Below are 18,488 nucleotides of genomic sequence, written 5' to 3'. Positions count from 1 at the left end.
AAGGGATGGGTGATAAGATGCCTGGTTGAGCACACACATTAGCATGTACAAGGACCTAAGTTTTTTTCTTATTTTATTTATTTATTTTTTTAATTTTTATTTTTGAGAGAGATGCAGAAAGAGAAAGATACAGAGAAAAACACCAGGGCACTGCTCAGCTCTGGCTTATGGTGGTGCGGGGGATTGAACCTGGGACTCTAGCATGAGAGTCTCTTTGCATAACCATTATGCTATCTACCCCTGCCCCAAGGACCTAGGTTTGAGTCCCCCCCCCCCCACTTCTCACCTTAGGGAGGATATTTCATGAGTGGTGAAGCAGGTTTGTAGGTCTCTCTCTCTCTTTCTTTTGCCTCCAGGATTATTGCTGGGGCTTGGTGCCTGCACTATGAATCCACTGCTCCTGGTGGCCATTCTTCTATTCTTTTAGTTAGGACAGAGAGAAATTGAGAAAGGAGAGGAAGACATAGAGGGAAAGAGAAAGATAAGCACCTGCAGACCTGCTTCACTGCTTGTGAAGCAATTTCCCCTGCAGGGGAGGAGCCAGGGACTCGAACATGGTGAGTCATGTTCCTTGCTCAGTTCCTTGCATTTTGGACTATGTGTGCTTAACCCAGTGAGCTACTGCCTGAACCCCTTCTCTCTCCCTCTCAATCTCCCTCTCTCTCTCTCTCTCTCTCTCTCTCTCTCTCTCAATTCATCTGTGTTCCTTCAAATAAAATAGGAAAAAGAAAAGGAAAAGAAAAGAAATGGCCACAGAGAGCAGTGGATTCTCCAGCAATAGTCCTGGAGGCAAAAATTAAAAGGAAGAAAGACGAGGAGAGACCCCACAGTCCTGCTCCATTGCTGGTAAAGCTCCCCCTTTTGCTGTGCTCCCACGTGGTGGCCAGGGTTGAAACCAGGTCCTCGAGCATGGTGAGGGGCGCACTCTAGCAGAGGGAGCTATCTCCCCCCACCCACGCTGCAGTTTTTAAAGAACCCTCCCCACAATGTGAATGACTGATTGGGTTCAGTCCACTTCTCCCCTTCCTAATCTGGGGGTTGCTGTGACCCAGGTTGGGGAAGTGGGGCCTGGGGAGGACTAGAAACAGCTTGGGGCAGGAGGGGCTGGGGAGAGAGGGAGTCTTAAGGGATTCTGAGCAGCCTGGGGGGAAGGGCCATGCCCCCCCCTCCTCCCTCACTGGCCTCTGCTCTTAGATGCTGGGCACTGCCCAATTGGTTCCTTAGTGGCCTCGGTCCCAGGCTTCTGTGTCACTGACTGAAGAAGGCTCCAGGCTAGCAGTGTTACTGGGAGTCCTAGTGGCCTCATGTCCAGTGATACCTTGGGAGAGAGATGGGCATTATTCTATAAGCTGGGTGACAGCGAAACCTTTCTTTCTTTGCAGCTCACCATCTAGGACTCATTCTGAGAGATCATTCCAGAAAACACTGCTCTAGTCCACCACTTGCCAGGTAAGAAGCCCTGAGAATGCCTCAGACTTGGTTTCCCTCAAGGTGATGTGGGGCATCTGGCTCCTGGAATTGGGCTGGAGCTCCTCCCCATTCTGGTTTGGTGGACACACTGAGTCTCCCAGCCTCCTGAGTGTGAGCCCCAAGACCTCATGGCAAGGGCCTCTCTTGAGGACCTCAACCTCAACCCAGAGCACCAGGGAAGGCCGGGGAGCCATGCTTGGCAGTGGATCCTGCTATTCATAGTGGGTTCAAGGGGCTTACCTTATACATCACCCACCCCACCCCTTGGGTGAGGATGGAAGTGTGCTGAAGACAGACCCTCAGCTAGCTCAGGGCATGTTGGCCTCAGATCCCTCTGGGTAAGAGCCCCTCCACTTTCTTTTACCTCTAGTCACCTATTTCCCTTTCCACCTGTTCCTCCCTCCCTCCATTCATCCCTTCATCCATTCCTCACCCACCATCCTTCAGTCCGTTAATGCCTCTATCCACCCATCTATCCATCCCTCCATCCATAATTCTGTCCATCCTTCCATCTACCCTTTTGTCCATCTACTCATTCCTCCCATTTATTCACTCAGTCATCTACTCCTCATTTACCTACCATCCATCCATCCATCCATCCATCCATCCATCCATCCATCCATCCCTTGGTCCATCCTTCCATCTGTCCCTCTGCCCATCCACAAATCCCTCCATTTATTTGATCAGTTACTATTCATCCATAATCCTTCCATTCACTGAGGCCATCTACCCATCTATCCCTCTACTCCTCCATCCTTTCATCCCTCCGCCCCTCCATTCATTCCTCCGTTCCTCATCCACCCATCCTTTCATGAGATCAACCATTCACCCAACTTTCCATTCAGCAGTACTTGTAAGGAGCCTACTCTGTACTTGCAGACAGTGCACAGTCTTCCCCCTAATCCATGACCTTTCTCCATCTGATAAATAATTAGAAAATTACTATACATCACACATCAGCATCATAGCCTCCATGAATAGGAAGCCTATGATGTGCCAGGGATTTTTTTTTCCCCACACAATACGCAGAAAAAAAATATATACTCACTAGCTTTTGTTTTCCTCTTTTCACAGATGACTAAGGGGAGGCTCAGAGAGGTCAAGTCACTTATCCAAGGTCACACAGCTAGGAGGTGATAGAATTACATGCAAGCCCAGGCAGCCTGATGCCAAGGTCTATTCTGGAGCTGTCTCAGCCCCCAATGCAACAGGAAGGCAGTGGCCTCAGCTGGGATGGGTTAGAAGGCTGGGTGGGAGGGGTGGTGGACACAAAGCTGGCTGCAGTAGGCTTCCTGGAGGAGGTGACTTTGAGATGAGTGTTGAAAAATGAGCAGGAGTTAGTAAAATCATAGCATAATAATTTCATGGTGCAGACTGATTGGGCATAGAATCATGCTTTGGTCAGTTTTAAATTGTAGTTGCTGAGAAATGCTCCATTTAACTGCTGCCATCAAGTATAATTTGAAACCAGAAACTCCTACATGACACTCACACAGCTGCCAGTGACCATTCCAGAACTTTCTGCTGATACAAAGCTGGCACCATATCTGTCCTCCTTCAGGGGCTGTTAACCCAGGCTCATGGGAAAGCAGGCAGGCAGGCAGGCTCTCTAGCATTTATAGAAAGATCTTCTAAGAAAGCCTAATGTGGGTTGACACTCCCTGACCACTTTCATCTGCACATGAACTCTCAGCCCTCTCTTGTTTCTGAGTGCTGCACCAGCAGAGGGTGAAGATGAAGATGCTTGTCCCATGGAGGCCCGACTGGGCCACTCTGACTTGGATGTCTCTCTCTCTATTCTGGTGGCTTCAGGAGAGAAAGCAGCCAACGAGGAAAGCAGGCCCAATCCTTTTCCTGGTGCCTTGTGTTGACAAAGTCAGCATTGGAACTCTTGGGTAGGGTCCCTGCATCTTCTCTCTGTGGAGTGTTCCTGTCCTGATCCTCAGTTCCCACCCCTTCTGCTCCCCCCACCCCACCCCCAGGCCCCAGCTAAGGGCAGGCCTGGCCAAGCTCCTCTTGCAGGCATTTGTGTTGGGGGCAGGCAGCCGGTGGATGGTCTGGGCTCTGGGGACCTAACGTCTCTGTTGCAACTGCTCTGTCATTGCGGATGGCAGCCACGGATGAAACAAAAACCAGAGGCAGTGGCTCTGTGCCAACCTGACTCTTTAGAGATGTTGAAATGTAAATCTCCTGTGTGACCAAGTGTTCTCTTCAAACTTTTCCCCCAACTATTTAAACATGGGGGGGGGGGGGATCTGTTCTTAGCTCACAAGATATATATATATATATAAAAAAGGAGGGTGGGTTGGATGTGATTGGTAGTTGGCCAGCCGAGACCCTACAACAATTCTTACTCTTGTTTCATGGGAGATGGGGTGAGGCTGGGATGCAGACTCCTCTGGGGGAGGGGGAGGAGCATAGAACTCCAGTGTGACCCCAGATTCTCTCTCTCTCCTTGGTGATGGGCTTCCTGAAGTTGATGTCACCCCTCATCCTGAGGGACCCTTTCCCCATCTTCTGCTCAGTGATTTCTCCTGGTCTCAGTTGCATGGAGGTAGAACTGTCTGCAGGGCAGAAAGACTTCTTTAAAAAATTTTTTTAATTTAATTTTTTTATTTATAAAAAGGAAACATTGACTAAACTGTAAGATAAGAGGGGTACAACTTCACACAATTCTCACCACCAGAACTCTGTAAAAAGTATTTTACTGGGGCCAGGCTGGGTGGTGGTGCAGCTGGATGAGCACATATGTTACAATGTACAAGGACCCCAGTCCCTACCTGCAGGGGGAAAGCTTTTCAAGTGGTGAAGCAGGGCTGCAGGTGTCTCTCTGTCTCTGTCTATCTCTCTATCTCCCCATACCCTCTCGATTTCTGGCTGTCTCTATCTAATAAATAAAGATAATAGAAAAATTAAAAATATATTTTGTTTATTTACTTATTGGATAGAGACAGAAATTGAAATTGAATGAGAGATAGAGGAAGAGAGGAGACACGCCTGGAGCACTGCTTCAATGCTCCTGAAGCTTCCCCCTGTAGGTGGGGACTGGGGACTTGAACCTGGGTCTTTGTGCATGGTAACATGTCTGTTCTATCTAGTGTGCCACTGCCTGCCCATCCCGCTCCAGACAGACTTCTTATGTTAAATATTGGCCAACATGTCCTGGAGCTCCCACCCTAAGTTCTGGTGTTCTCTCTCTCTCTTTCTCTCCCTCTCTCTATCTTTTTATTTTATTTATTTATTATTGGATAAAGTCAGAGAGAACTAGAGAAGGGAGATACCTGCAGCCTTGCTTCATTACTTGTGAAGCTTTCCCCTGCAGGTGGGGACCAGGGGCTTGAACCCAGGTCCTTGTGTACTGTAATGTGTGCGCCTAACCAGGTGTGGTCACCTGACCCCTTCTCTATCTCTCTCTCTGTTTCTATCTCTATCTTCCTTGACTGGATGAGCAGCCTGCCAGTCACTGGGCTGCCTGTATCCTATTGGAGCACCATAAACTCCCACCCAGGTGCCAGCTAGAGGGGATGGGGTGCTGCCTCTAACCCACCCCCAAACCCGGGCAAACCCCTGCCCTTTCCTGTGCCATCATTTGCACACAAGGTGCTGGGTTAACCCCTGGTAGAATTTGTGTGGGTCCCCAGGAGATCTGTGAGGTTGCCCAAAGCCTGATGTGTTGGGGAACCCAGCCCAGCATCCTGTCTCCTTCTTAGTCACAACTCCAGAGCTCCTTGGAGCTGTCCCCTTGGTGCATACTTGCTAATTAGAGAACAGAACCCCAGATGTCCCCAGAGGCCCCTTTAATGAGGTCTTAGCCACTTCCCAGAAGGCACTGCATCACAAGGAAGGCTCTTATGTGATGTGTGCAAGTTGGAGGCCCCGGAGACAGTAATACCTGGCTCCCCCCTCGGGGACTCCTTGTGGGGATTAAAGGGGTCTTGAGCTAGGCAGCTGCCCAATATGAACCAGAAGACCCACCCATGTAGAACGTGGGATCTGCAGAGTGTCAAAATTCCCTCCCCTGGTTCTAGAACCAAGCCCCAGCCAGCCTGGCATAGTTGCCAAAGGCCTGTTTCCACACTTCTCCAGTTTCACAAGAACCCAGTCAACTGCTAGGCTGCCTGAGTGTGGGAGCAGAGGTTGCTGGCCACTTGCTTACGTGAGGGCTAGCACTGAGCCTGGCCATCCCCGGTGCCCCTGGGATGAGCCCCAACCAGGCCAGAGGACGCATGCCTGACTGCAGGGAGGGTCTCCCATCTCACCGTCTCCTTCTAGGCTATGTGACCCGCCTGGTGTTTGGACCCCCTCCCCCCAAGTCTTGGCTTCCTTGCCCCTTGTAACAGGGTGCTCACTGGCACATAGATAGCCTCTTCCTTCTTGGCTTGGCTCTGCTTCTGGCAGCTCGAGAAAATGTTTCATAACAGAGATGTCAGAAAGCTGGGCCCCCTGGGAGGGCAGGTGTCTTCCTCTCATCGTGGGTGGTGGGTGGATGGAGTCGAAGCTGAGTCCCCACTTGGGGTGATAGAGTCTTGGTGTCCACAGAAAAGGAAGGATACTGGCACATGGACAGGGAGGTTCCCAAGGCCTTTAGTGGCCTTTCACCCCATCAGGATGAGGAAGGGGTGAAGTTCAGACCTTGAACTCTCAGTTCCTTCTGCTCCTCACCCCCCCCCCCCCCGCCTTTCTGCACAGGACAGTGGGAACCGGCCTCCTCACCCCCAGCCAGCTCTGCCGTGCAGCTGTGCCCACCAGCTGTCCTGGCCCAGCTCCCACAGAGCCTGAAGGCTGGCCATTGTCACTCCTGGTGTCTGGCCTCGGGAGGGAGGGGTGATGGAACCAGCACTCAGCTGCCCTCTTCTGCTCCCCAAGTCCTGCCCTGGCCTGAACCCTCCACAAGTGTGTTGTTATCTGTGGCTATGGGGACACACTGGGAAGCACGCCCTTGTGAGCCATCTCAGAGTACTGCTGACATTGGCAGGGGTGTAGTTACATCTGGGACTTTAGCCTGGGAGCCTTTGGAGGTTCTAGGAGGTCCTAGGTTTAATCCCCAGCACCACCATCATGGAGCTGAGCAGTGCTCCAGTGAGTGTGTCTCTCTTTCTTTTTCTCTGTCTCTCTCATTAAACGTAAAAAAATGTATATTGTTAAAAAGTACTTGTTATATGCTGGATGCAGAGCCACAAAAACCTTGGCTTGTTTTGAAATTCTGTGATGAGACAGATTTATCTTGTTCAATTTGTGGGTATTTGAATTCCGTGTATTTGTGGCATGTCCTATAATATGCATTTGCTCCCTTCTAAAACAAGGAGAGGGATGGGGCCAGGTGGTTGCACATACAGTTGAATGTACACAGTATCATTTGCAAAGATCTGGGTTCAAGTCCCCAGTTTCCACCTGCAGGGGGCAAGCTCCATGAATGATGAAGCAGTGGTGAAACAGGTATCTGTTTCTCCCTCCTTACCCCCCCTCTCAATTTCTTGCAGTCCTATAAAAAAAATGGGGGGTGGGAAATCACTGCTGGGAGCAGGGGATTCATTGTGTAGGCACCAAGCCCCAACGATCACCCTAGTGACAATTAAAAAAAAAATTAAGGCAGGGTAGGGGGTAGCATTCAGTCTGTTTTCTAAGACACTCCCTCCACCCTGCTTCTGACCCCAGAGGTTTGGGGAATAAGCCACAGGTGTCACCTCTGGGTCTCCAGTGGTCACTTGCTAAGTCCTTGCCTCCTCCAGCATCTGTGTGGGCCATTGCCACAGTCTGAGGGTTTGTCATGCTCCTGCCCTGGGTTCCATCTGGCTGTGGGCTGACACAGACTCTCACTGCCAAGTACCCAGCCCTGCACACCTGCCTGTGACCCACACCTCCAGGCTGTATGGTTCCGGGCAGGGCCTTTAAGTTCTGGACTCCACCATCCAGACTAGAGGGATTCATGTTAGTTCTTCCTCTTGGGTGGTTGTGAAGGCCAGCTGGGGTGAGTTGGAATCTGTAGGTCTCAAGTGTTGAGTTGCTCTGGTTCCCTCTCCAAGGCCCTGCCCCTCGCTGCCCACTGCACTAACCTGCCCACCTACTCTGTCTTCCCAGGGAGCTTCCAACATACCAGTAGGATGGGCTCGGCCTGCATCAAAGTCACCAAGTACTTCCTCTTCCTCTTCAACTTGCTCTTCTTTGTGAGTATTGGGCAACTCCTGACTCCCTCCAGCACAAGCCTCATGGGCAACCCCCTCCCCAGCCCAGCCCTCTAGTGGTGAGGTGCCGCTGGAGCCTCTTAAGGACAGACTTGTTCCATGGGGCTTGGGCTGCAGGGGGAGATTCCCAGCATTCCAGCCGGCATTCCAGCTGACTAAGGCTGAGCTCGGGGCCTTCTCCCAGCCCCCCTACTCCTGGAGCACCAAGACCCAGTCTAATCAGTGAGGGCTGGAGGTGAGATCCTGAGCACTCCCCCTGCCACACACAACACACACACACACACACACACCACACACGCGCGCGCACACACACACACACACACACACACACACACACCACTAACTCCTCAGTGTGGAGAAGTTTGGCAGGGCCCCTGGAATCTTTCCCTGCCAGTTTTGATTTCTCCCACCTTTTCAACCAGTCTTCCTCCAATACTTCCTCTGAAAAACTTACCTGTTAAGGTTCTGGATGTGTGCAGGGGGTGGAATGGGAGGAGAGGGAACCATAGTTGATCATCCTCAGACATGTTCTGGGAGGCCTTTCCAGGCCCTGAGCCACAGGGCCATCCAGATGTGAGCTCTATACATCTGGAGCTGGTTTTCCTGGGGCCTCTGTTCTTCTGACCTGGCACTCACTCCTGCCTTGGAATTATCACATTGGTGGAGAGGGAGAAAGGGAAAAAGGGAGAGAGAAAGAGAGGGAGAGAGAAAGGAGGAGAGAGGGAGTGATGGGGGAGATGAAATGAGGGAGAATATGTGGGGTGGGGGATAGATGGTGGCACACTCAGTTGAGTGCAAACATTACTATGTGCAAGGACTTGGGTTCAAGCCCCCACTTCCCACCTACAGGGGGTGGGGGAAGGATGCTTCACTAGTGGTGAAACAGATCTGCAGGTATCTTTCTTCTTCTCTGTCTCCCCATCTCCTCTTAATTTCTCTCTGTCCTATCTAATAAGGTAGAGAAAGAAAAGGAAACAGAGAGAGAGAAAATTGGCTGCCAGAAACAGTGGATTTGTAGTGCCAGAACTCATCCCCAGCAATAACCCAGGTGGCAAAAAACAAAAAAAGAAAGAAAGAGAGAAAGAAAGAAAGAAAGAAAAAGAAAGAAAAACGTGTGTGAGTTTTTTTGAGTTTGTATGTGTCTGGGTGAGGAAGTGTGTTCCAGTATGAAAGTGAGTATGTATGTGTAGATGTTTGTACATACAAATATGGACATATGTTTGACCTGAAGAAAGTGTGTGTGTTTGTATGTGGTTGTGAGTGTGATTGTCCTTGTATGTATGTGTGTGGGTTGGTGGAGCGTGCATGTGAGTGAGTGCATGTTCAGGTATGTGTGAGTGTGTGGGAGAGCGTGCAGTCAGGGGAGATGTGTCTGTTGGGGTCCCAGAGTGGTGTAGGGGACTGCAGCTTCTCCCTGACATTGGTTCATCTTATCTTGTTCAAGAAGATTACATTATAGGGCAGCAGGATGTTTATTATGGGATAGGCTGGGCACACTTCCTCTTCCCAGCTCTGCTAGGGTATTTATTATGATTCCAGCTCATTTTTTTTCCTTGAAGGTACACATACATGAATACTTTCAAGTGCTAACATTGGGGTTTCTGGGGTTGTTAGGCTGCCTCTTTATGCTTTTCTCTGCATTTCCCCATCTTTCTGACATCGACAGAATCGCCAGTGGAACAAAAGGATTTGACACCACAAGTCACATAGAGTTACAGGGAGCAAAGGATTGTTCTGAGTTCCTGCTCACAGCTGTAACTGGTGACACACGGGCCCTTGCACGTGAGTGCCTGGTGCACACACGTGATCCTGCACGTGGACAGCCTCAGAGCTGCCTACCCTGATCTTTTCCATGCTGGCTGCAACCCAGCTCCCTACTCAGGGCCTGTGCTGGCACCCCACTATGACTCCTCCCACCCTCACCCCCCTGCCTCCCCACATACACACTGGTGGAAGCCAGGTCTGGAAGCCACCCAGCAGGGCCCTGACCCCTGGGTTTCCCCAACATGGCAGTCAGGCCCCTTCTGGCTGGCCCAAGCCTCCGGAGAGCAGCTGCCCATGTGGTCAGAGCCAAGCCTTCTCTGGCAGGTGCCAAGCTTCTGGGCCAAGACCTGGCTCCAGGGAACAGCAGCTAGGCCTGCAGAAGGGGTGGCTGCTTTACCCCTGAGACCAGAGCTTGGGGTCTGGGGAGAGCCTGGGAGATGGTGGGCTCCAAGTTCAGGAACTTAGCAGGTCATGAGAAGGAGGCGGGTAAGAGCTTTCCTAGAGGAAGGGAGTGTGGTTGATGGTTTTGGCCATGGTCCCCTTCCTGTCCACTCCCAGGCTGCCTGGTGGAGCCAGACTGGAAATGCCTCTCTCTGGCCAGAGCTCTGGGGGCTGGTCCCATGCCATCTCCAGCTTGGCCTTCTGCCTCCCAGCCTGGCCCCAGGGTTGGGGAGGTGGGGAGGGGGTGACGGGTGCCCAGTGTTCACTGGTTGTGTGCTAGGGCCGAGACGGCCCTCCAGGATGGGGAGTGGGAAAGGGGGTTGGCTTTTACTCCAGAAGGAGGAGGAAAGCATGAAGAGAATGGGCAGGACAGACAGAGTCTGCATGTTCATTCATTCAAGCATCATTCATTCACTAAAAGCAGATGAGCCATGGCTTCTGCACTACTGGAGTTTACACTCCTGGGGATTATGGGCCCCATCAAATAGTGACTCAAGTGGTTGATACAGTTACAGTGGCCTGGGTTTCTGAGGGTGCCAGATGCAGCCTCCAAAGGAGCAGGAGATAAGGTACTAGGTAGTAGAAAGTTCTGGAGTTCTGGGTGTGGCTGGGGAGGGAGAGGTCCCAGCATCAGGAGCACAGGTTCTTCATAGGGGACCCAGACAGCCTTCCAGAAAGGACTCACCTATACACATGCATGTCCCTGCCACGCTTCTGCTGACCCCAGACATCCCCAAATTACCTCATGTCAGCTTTTCTCAGGGGCAGAAAAATCCCCAAGGCTCACAGTGCCCTGGCCCTTCTGGGGGAAGGATCTTGATTTTTATGGGCCCACTTGGGGGAGACTCTGGCAGGTCTGGGAGTGATGTGGGTTGTTCTCTGTCAGCCCTTTCTTGGTTCACAAAGTAAGGGGGTGCTGTGATATCTTTCCTGTCACCTGGCTGTCCCAGGGAGGGTGGTGGTGGTGTGCATGTGACCATGCTGGTCATACCCTGTGTCACTAGGCTGGCCCAGGGCCACCAGGCTGGCATGGAACTGACCCGGAGACTTCCTGTTGGTTCACTGAAACAGCTGAGGGGCTGAGCTGGGCAGCTGGGGATTCTGGCATACTTGGATTGTTTTTCTAGAGGGAATTTTCTTTCTTTCTTTTTTTTTTAAAGATTAATTAAAATTTTTTTATTATTTATTTTCCCTTTTGTTGCCCTTTTTGTTTTATTGTTATTGTAGTTATTGTTGTTGTTGATGTCATTGTTGGATAGGACAGAGAGAAATGGAGAGAGGAGGGCAAGACAGAGAAGGGAAGAGAAAGAGAGACACCTTCAGACCTGCTTCACTGCCTTTGAAGCGACTCCTCTGCAGGTGGGGAGCCAGGGTTTGAACCAGGATCCTTACCCTGTTCCTGGTCCTTGTACTTCACGCCATGTGCACTTAACCCGCTGTGCCTGAGCTCCCAGAGGGAATTTTCTACCCTGTCTCCTGTCCCCCTTTTTGGATGGTAGGAGGTGAGAGGGTCTGAGGCTCACAGGGCCAGACCCTCAAGCATTCAACTACTTCTGGGCCTGCTGCACTGTGGGGTATGAGACTGAGGTCTAAGGGGTTCTGTGTATTGTGGGCACCAGACTCCCTGGTGCTGAAAAGCACCCCCTTTTTTCTCAACAAATGTTGTAGTCTGATGTTATCTGTCCCTTTTCCCCAGGCCTCAGTAACCTTTCTGTCCCCAGAAACTTCAGGGCCAAGGCTTGGGACAGACCCTGGTTCCCCCTGGGCTGACCCCACCAGCCAGCTAAATTCATAGTCACACCTGGCTTTAAGTCCTGGTGGGTGAATTGGGTGACTGTGGGCTTGGCCAGGCCTTAGTTTCCCCCTTTGTGAAAGAAGGACAATACCAGGGACAGAGGAGTAGAAAGGGAGGCACAGTGGGGTAGCGTGACACCTCCATTTTCCTGGCTTCCAGCTGATGTGTCTTTAAGGAGGCCTGAGTCAGTGAGCGCAAACCAAAATGCATCCCCTCCCTTACCAGGGTTCTGTGTTTTTCAAAAGACCAATTAACGGCCAGTGGAATAAGTCACTTGAATAATGCGCTGCTCTGTCATGTGTGTGGCCCAGGTTCGAGCCTGGTCCCTTCCGCATTGAAGGAAGCTTTAGTTCTGTGACCTTTCTCTTTTTCTTTCTCTCAATCCCTTCTCTACCTGTCTACTCTCTCTCTCTCCTAAAATCTATAAATAAATAATTAGGTCAATCGATTATACTGATCCTACTTTTTTACTGATTTAATAATGATCAATGATTCTAATAAAGATCGTAGGATAAGAGGGTACAATTCCACATAATTCTCACCACCGGAACTCCATATCCCCTCCCCTCCATTGGAAGCTTTCCCTGTTCTTTAATGCTCTGGGAGCGTGGCCCCAGCATCATTATGGGGTACAGAAGGTGGAAGATCTGGCTTCTGTAATTGCTTCTCCACTGGACATGGCATTGGCAGGTTGATCCATGCTCCCAGCCTGTTTCTATCTTTCCCTAGTTGGGGAGGGGCCTAGGGAGGTGGGGCTTCAGGGCACATCAGTGAGGTCATCTACCCAGGGAAGTCAGGTTGGCGTCATGGTAGCATCTGCAACTTGGTGGCTGAAAAAGATATAAATCTTAAGATTTAATCAAGACAAATCATTTAATAGTCAGGAATCTAAAGGTAAGACTATAGCCAATGAGATTTGGGTTTCCATTTTGGAAAAACCAGTAAGTCTACTTTAGGTATATGCCAAGGGGCCCAGACTTTACTAATTTTTGCCTGAGCCCAGCAGCTGTCATGCAGGTAGGCTAAAGGTATTGTCTCCTGGGGAGATGGTTGGAAATGGGACTAGAAAGCTCTATCAGGGAAGAGAGTAGCTCCCAATTATGGGGAAAGTATGCAAATATTGTTAACTGTAAACTCCATCGGTTTGTTCTGAGCCTATATTCAGCACAGGAGCCTGTGCAACCTCTGGATCACTGCAGGTCTGAGCTCACATTCTGTCGTCATAGCTAGGAACATTCTAGGCTACACTCATTGCAGGACCTGTCTTCCTCGAGTGGCAGAGTATGTCAACCCAACCTCCCTTCAGAGAATGGGGCAGTCTCCACCAATGTTGACCCACATTGAGGGCAAGGTCCTGGAGAGTCCCACAATAGGGTCCACTATGCCTAACGCCACTTTTCTTTACAAGCTTGAAGTTGTGTTCTCCAATTCTTTCCGTTGGTTTTAGTATTTGTTGCTGGGAACTGTCATCTTGGTGGCTGAGTCTTTGGCCCCCTTTTGATTTTTACAACTGGGACAAGTGTCCTTGCCCCCTCACACTGAGGCCCTGCTTCTGGTAAAACCAATTCACCCCATGCTGGTGCTCCCCCTAATTCCATGCCTAGGGCTTTACCCACAACTGCTGGCCTGGTAGCTAGGATTTGGGTGGTGGCTGACGTGGGCACCCAGGGCTGGTGGGAGAGGTGGGTGGTAATAGACTGGGGCCTTTACATATGGCTTATCCCCAGCTGGGCGCAGACCAGAGCCCTCTGGGTGCTGTAGGGCCCCCACCCCTAAGAGGAGGCTCTGCCAGTGCCTGGACTACAGGCTTCACCCTAGGTTGGCTTGTTCTGCCCACATGTGGGCAGGGCCTAGGGGACCGAGAGCTGCCAGGGGTGCGCCCCCCAACCCCACACACACATGGCCCTGCTGTTTGAATCTCAGGTGCTTTCAGGGACCGGGGCTTGTGATGCCTGAATCCCTTGTCACCACAGGCTTGATGAGATGGGGAATGACTCCCCTATGTCCCCCTGGCCTGGGCTGGATGGGCATCTACTCTCGGGGCCCCTGTTAACTGCCCCTTTTCCTTCCAGATCCTTGGTGCAGTGATCCTGGGCTTCGGGTTGTGGATCCTGGTTGACAAGAGCAGCTTCATCTCTGTGCTGCGTAAGGACCCCTCTACCCCTCCCCCCATCCCTGCCAACTCTTGGGAGGCAGGCTGTTGTGCCCACACAGATCCCCGGCTTCTACCAAGACCAGGCAGGGGTTTCCGGAAAGAATTTTTCTTTGAGGGCCAGGTGGTGGCACACGTGGTTAAACATGCACATTACAGTATGCCAAGAGCTGGGTTCAAGCCCCTGGCCACCACCTGCGTGGGGAAAGCTTCAGGAGTGGTGAACCAGGGCTGCACCTGTCTCTCCCTCTCTCTCTCCCCCTCACTTCTCAATTCCTCTCTGTTTCTACCCAATAATAAATAAATGAAAAGATTAAATGACAAATAAAAAAAGGAAGAAAAATATTTGGAATAAAAAGTTTTTTTCTTTTCTTTCCCCAGACAAAGCTGCTCTTGTGTGGGGGACACTTGGGGGGATGAGAGAGACTCATCCCTCCACCTCAGTGGCCCTTTGGCCCTGACCTTGAGCAAGCTTCACATCCTCAGCCCTTCCATCTGCAACAGGAAGCTCTCTTCCCTGGCCTGAGAGCACTGGGAAAGGGCAGCATTAATTGCAATGGCTCCCAGGTGTCTGGCAGTGCCAGGTGGACAGGGCACCTGCACCAATGAGGAAGGTGCTAGGCCTGGCCTTGACTAAATGTGCTCTCTGGGGACTGGGCATAGACTGAGTGCAAGGCACAGGTAAACTGCCTGCAGCCCAAACAGCCCCCAGACCATTACACTCCTGTTACAAGTAACAGGCTCAGAGGGTCAAGGCTCCTAACTCATTCCATTGCGTACAGCTGGGGGGTGGCTTGAACCCTGACAGCTTTGGGCCTGCCTGCTGCCCCAAATAGCATGGGGAGGGCACAGGCTCCTCTCTCCCTCTTTAGAAGCAGGAGAGTAGAGGCCTTGAGTTGTCCTCATGTCATCTCCAGGGTAAGAAGGAGGCACAGAGGGTCCCAAGGAACATGCTGGTGATGCCACACTCCTTGGTGGATGCTCGTGCAGCCTTGGCTCACTTCCCCTCCTGGGCAGGGGGTTTAAACTGGGTCCCACACAGCTGCTTTGTTTGAGTAAAAGGGAACCAGGCTGGAATAGGGGGTTGGGGGACCCCCTTGCACCTGCCATTGAGACTCCAAGGGACATGACCTCCCCTGGTGCGGGCGGCAGTGAAGAGAATCAAGGATGATCCACTCTGGGTCTGTTGGTTCTGCGAGGACTATGACTGAAACCTGTTCTGCAGATAGGATCTGGGTTTCCTGCCTCAGTGAGGAGCCTACAGCCCACCCCAGAATCTCCCAACGTGGGGCATCCCCTCCCCAACCTGGACTTGGTCCAGGCTCCCTACTTCCTGGACCATCGCCCACAGCCAGAAGGCACTGTGCCACAGGACAAAGTTCCCAGCCCCTGCGGCCCACCCACGGTGCTCCCTGCCTTGGACCCCAGGCTCTGGGTCCTCCTACTGCTTCCCCTTCCTCCCTGCTCTGGTCTGAGACTCCTGCAAGCCAAACTTCAGAGCCCCCTGAGATGCACAGGGGGTACCTTTTTTTTAAATTAGTGATTTAATATTGGTTTACAAAATTACAAGATAATAGTTTCAATTCTACACCATTCCCACCACCAGACTTCTGTGTCCCCATTCCCTCCATTCAAAACTACAGTAGTTCTCCCAAGGTCACAGATATGGGTTGACTAATATTTCTATGGTGATCTATCTCTCTGTTTTTTCTTTTTATTTATAAAATGAAAATATTGACAAGACAATAGGGTAAGAAGGGTACAAGCTCTGGTGGTGGGAATTGTACCCCTCTTATCCTACGGGGGTACCATTTTTAAAACAAACACCAGGACCCGGATACACCAAGAGAGCTGACTCCAGGGGGCCAGTGGTGGTGCACCCAGTGAAGTGCACGTATTACCAAGCGCAAGAACCCAGGTTCCAGCCCCCGCTCCCCACCTGCAGTGGGTACCTTTCATAAGTTTTGAGGCAGGTCTGCAGATGTCTATATTTATCTCTTCCTCTCTCTATTTCTCCATCCCATCTCAGTTTCTTTCTAGCCTATCTAATAAAAATAAAGAACGGGGGGTGGGGGGAGGAAAAACTGGCTGTCAGGAGCAGTAGATTCATAGTACAGGCACCGAACCTCAGCAATAGCCTTGATGGGAGAGGGAGAGAGGGAGAGAGCGAGAGAGGGAGAGGAGAGAGGGAGAGAGGGAGAGGCAGGGGGAGGAGGAGAGAGGGAGAGAAAGAGGGAGAGGGAGAGAGAAGGAGAGAGGGAGAGGCAGGGAGAGGAGGAGAGAGGGAGAGAAGGAGAGAGGGAGAGAAGGAGAGAGGGAGAGAGGGAAAGAGAGAGAGAAAGAAAATGAGAGAGAGAGAGATTGAAGTTGACTCCACTGGCATGGACTGGGTCTGAGGGCCACACTTTTGGAAAAGGCCCCCAAGTGTCCCGCCAGCTGCCTGGGGCTCAGAATTGCTAATATGCTAGTCCAACCCCTATGCCTCTGGGTAAACTGGGTCACACCAGTGCCCCTCAGAGATTCATAGCTGGGAAGCCAGGAGTCCTGAATTGCAGCACACTGGGCTCCTATGACAGTGCCTGGCTGGGTCCTCACTGCACATCTGAGCGGCCAGGCCTTGCTGCCCCTATTTCCTATCTGGTGCTGGAGAAGAAATTCGGGGTCCTACACACATGCTGGATCTCTGAGCCATGTCTGGCCCATTTTTAAAAAAGATTTATTTGAATTTATTTATTTATTCTGACAGGATAGAGAGAAATTGAGAGAGGAGCGGGGGGGGGGGATAGAGAAGAAGAGGGATACCTGCAGCCCTGCTTCACCACTTATGAAGCTTCCCTCCTGTAGATGGGGACTGGGGATTTGAGCCTGGGTCTTTGCATGTGGTAATGTGTGTGCTCAACCTCTTGTGCCACCACCTGGCCCCCAGTTTTATTTATTTTTAAGGGAGGCTGAGATAGAAACACACAGTGAGAAGGTGCAGAGCACTAACCTTCTCCACAGAGCCTGCATCTGCCTTTGTGGCTTTCATGTGGCATCAGGGTAGAGGCGGGTAATGGGTGTCCAAGGAAGACAGTTTAGAGAGGTGAGGAAGCTGAGTGACTGGACCTAGGACCTCAATTCTTGCACCTTGGAGGCCTGCCCCTGATTTTGTGACCAGTGAGGGCAGTACAGACAAGCCACACGAGTGCCTTCTCCCGTTCTCTCTCCACAGAGGCTTCTTCCAGGACCCTCAATGTGGGCGCCTACGTCTTCATCAGCGTGGGCTCCGTCACCTTGCTCATGGGTTTCCTGGGCTGCTTTGGTGCTGTCAACGAAGTCCGCTGCCTGCTGGGACTGGTAAGTATGATTCTGTGCCCCGGGAGGGTGGGGGTGTACCTGGATATACCCCCCTGGCTGACTCTGCCTGCTCTGCTTCCCCAGTACTTCACCTTCCTCCTCCTGATCCTCATTGTCCAGGTGGCCGCCGGGGCCCTCTTCTATTTTAACATGGGCAAGGTAAGCATCCCCAGAAGTCGCCTCCCTATCCACGGTAGCAAAGATGGCGTCCAAACAAAGATGGCCCCCAAGCAAAGATGGCACCCAAAGATGGTGCCCCAAGAAATGGACTCCTCCCTGACCTCCCTCCTGCTTGGCACTGGGGGCATTGGGTGGGGTGGGTGATAGTCAAGCCTTCCAGTTATCACAGACCTGGCAGTAGAGTTGCCTCCTGCTTCCTGTGATAGAAAGGAGAGGCCAGTGTGGGGAAAGGATCAAGGTTTCTCTTCCCACCCTGTGCCCTTGGCCGCCACACCCCCATTCTAGCTGTGTGGCTCTAGCGAAACTGCTTGCCTCTCTAGGCCTGTTTTACCTCCTGTGAGCTGAACTCTCAGCACTATTGGGAGAATTCAAAGAGATGATCTTAGGAAAAGCACTTAGCGTGGGGCTTGGCGTGATGAAGCTGGATGAATGTTTATTGTTCTTGTCATCATTAGGCACTTCAGCAGGTATTAAATCCAAGTCACTCCTCTATAGAGTAGGCATCATTAAAATCATTAGCCCTGTGTCAGAGGGAAAGACATTCAGCTTTCAGGAAGAGAAAAACAGACTTGCTGAGGCTTTTAAGTATGATTGTTGTTGACTTAAGCAGAAGTTGAGTTTGGAAGTCCACAGACCTTGATTCAGGATGTTTATGCACCATCTACCTGCTACTCCCTCATCATTCCTCTTGCCTCATGGTGACAAAGGGGCTGCCAGAGCACTGGGCACAACACTTGTGTTGCTATGACCAGAAGAAAGGGAAAGGGACAATGCCAGTCTTGTCCACCCCCTTTATCTGAAAGCAGGTTCTCCAGTGGTCTTCTCAGATGGGGTTTCCAAGATTCCTATGGCTTCAAGGGAGGCTACAAAGTGAACATTTGGCTCTCAGATTCTAGATTGAAACACAAAAGAAAAGAGCTGGGAAAGGTTGTTGGATGATCTGGTTCACTGTGACTGAGACAGTGTCATTTATGGAGCACCTTCTAGGTGGGCATGGTATCTTTTAGCAACTTGGTCGAAAGTCACTTTGCTAGTAAGTGCCAGGGTTGGGATTTGAACTCAGGCAGCCTGGCATCTGAGTTCATGCTGGTAAAATTTTCAGCATTGTGGTTCCTATCCAAATCGACTTTATTTATAAGTCATACCAAGTCTGTTTCCCATGAGAATG

At 51.2% G+C, this 18,488-nt stretch overlaps 1 protein-coding gene across 3 annotated transcripts in view; it reads left to right on the top strand.

The window, feature by feature from the left end:
- Positions 1-18,488, top strand: part of CD82 (CD82 molecule) — a 58,454-nt gene that overhangs the window by 28,104 nt on the left and 11,862 nt on the right. Inside the window, exons 1-6 of one of the 3 annotated variants that reach the window (XM_016186454.2) lie at positions 722-846; positions 1,383-1,449; positions 7,549-7,634; positions 13,725-13,797; positions 17,016-17,140; positions 17,225-17,299. In XM_016186454.2, coding sequence (XP_016041940.1) covers positions 7,572-7,634; positions 13,725-13,797; positions 17,016-17,140; positions 17,225-17,299 — 336 coding nt within the window. In that variant the 5' untranslated portion in view covers positions 722-846; positions 1,383-1,449; positions 7,549-7,571. Of the gene's footprint in view, positions 1-721; positions 847-1,382; positions 1,450-7,548; positions 7,635-13,724; positions 13,798-17,015; positions 17,141-17,224; positions 17,300-18,488 lie in introns of those variants that run through there. The other 2 variants (XM_007519103.3, XM_060176555.1) reach the window with 2 other exon arrangements.

This window comes from Erinaceus europaeus, chromosome 17, assembly GCF_950295315.1.
Source record: "Erinaceus europaeus chromosome 17, mEriEur2.1, whole genome shotgun sequence".
In the NCBI taxonomy this organism is placed as follows: domain Eukaryota; kingdom Metazoa; phylum Chordata; class Mammalia; order Eulipotyphla; family Erinaceidae; genus Erinaceus; species Erinaceus europaeus.
Note: the sequence above shows the minus strand (reverse complement) of the source record. Positions and strands in the feature narration are given on the sequence as shown.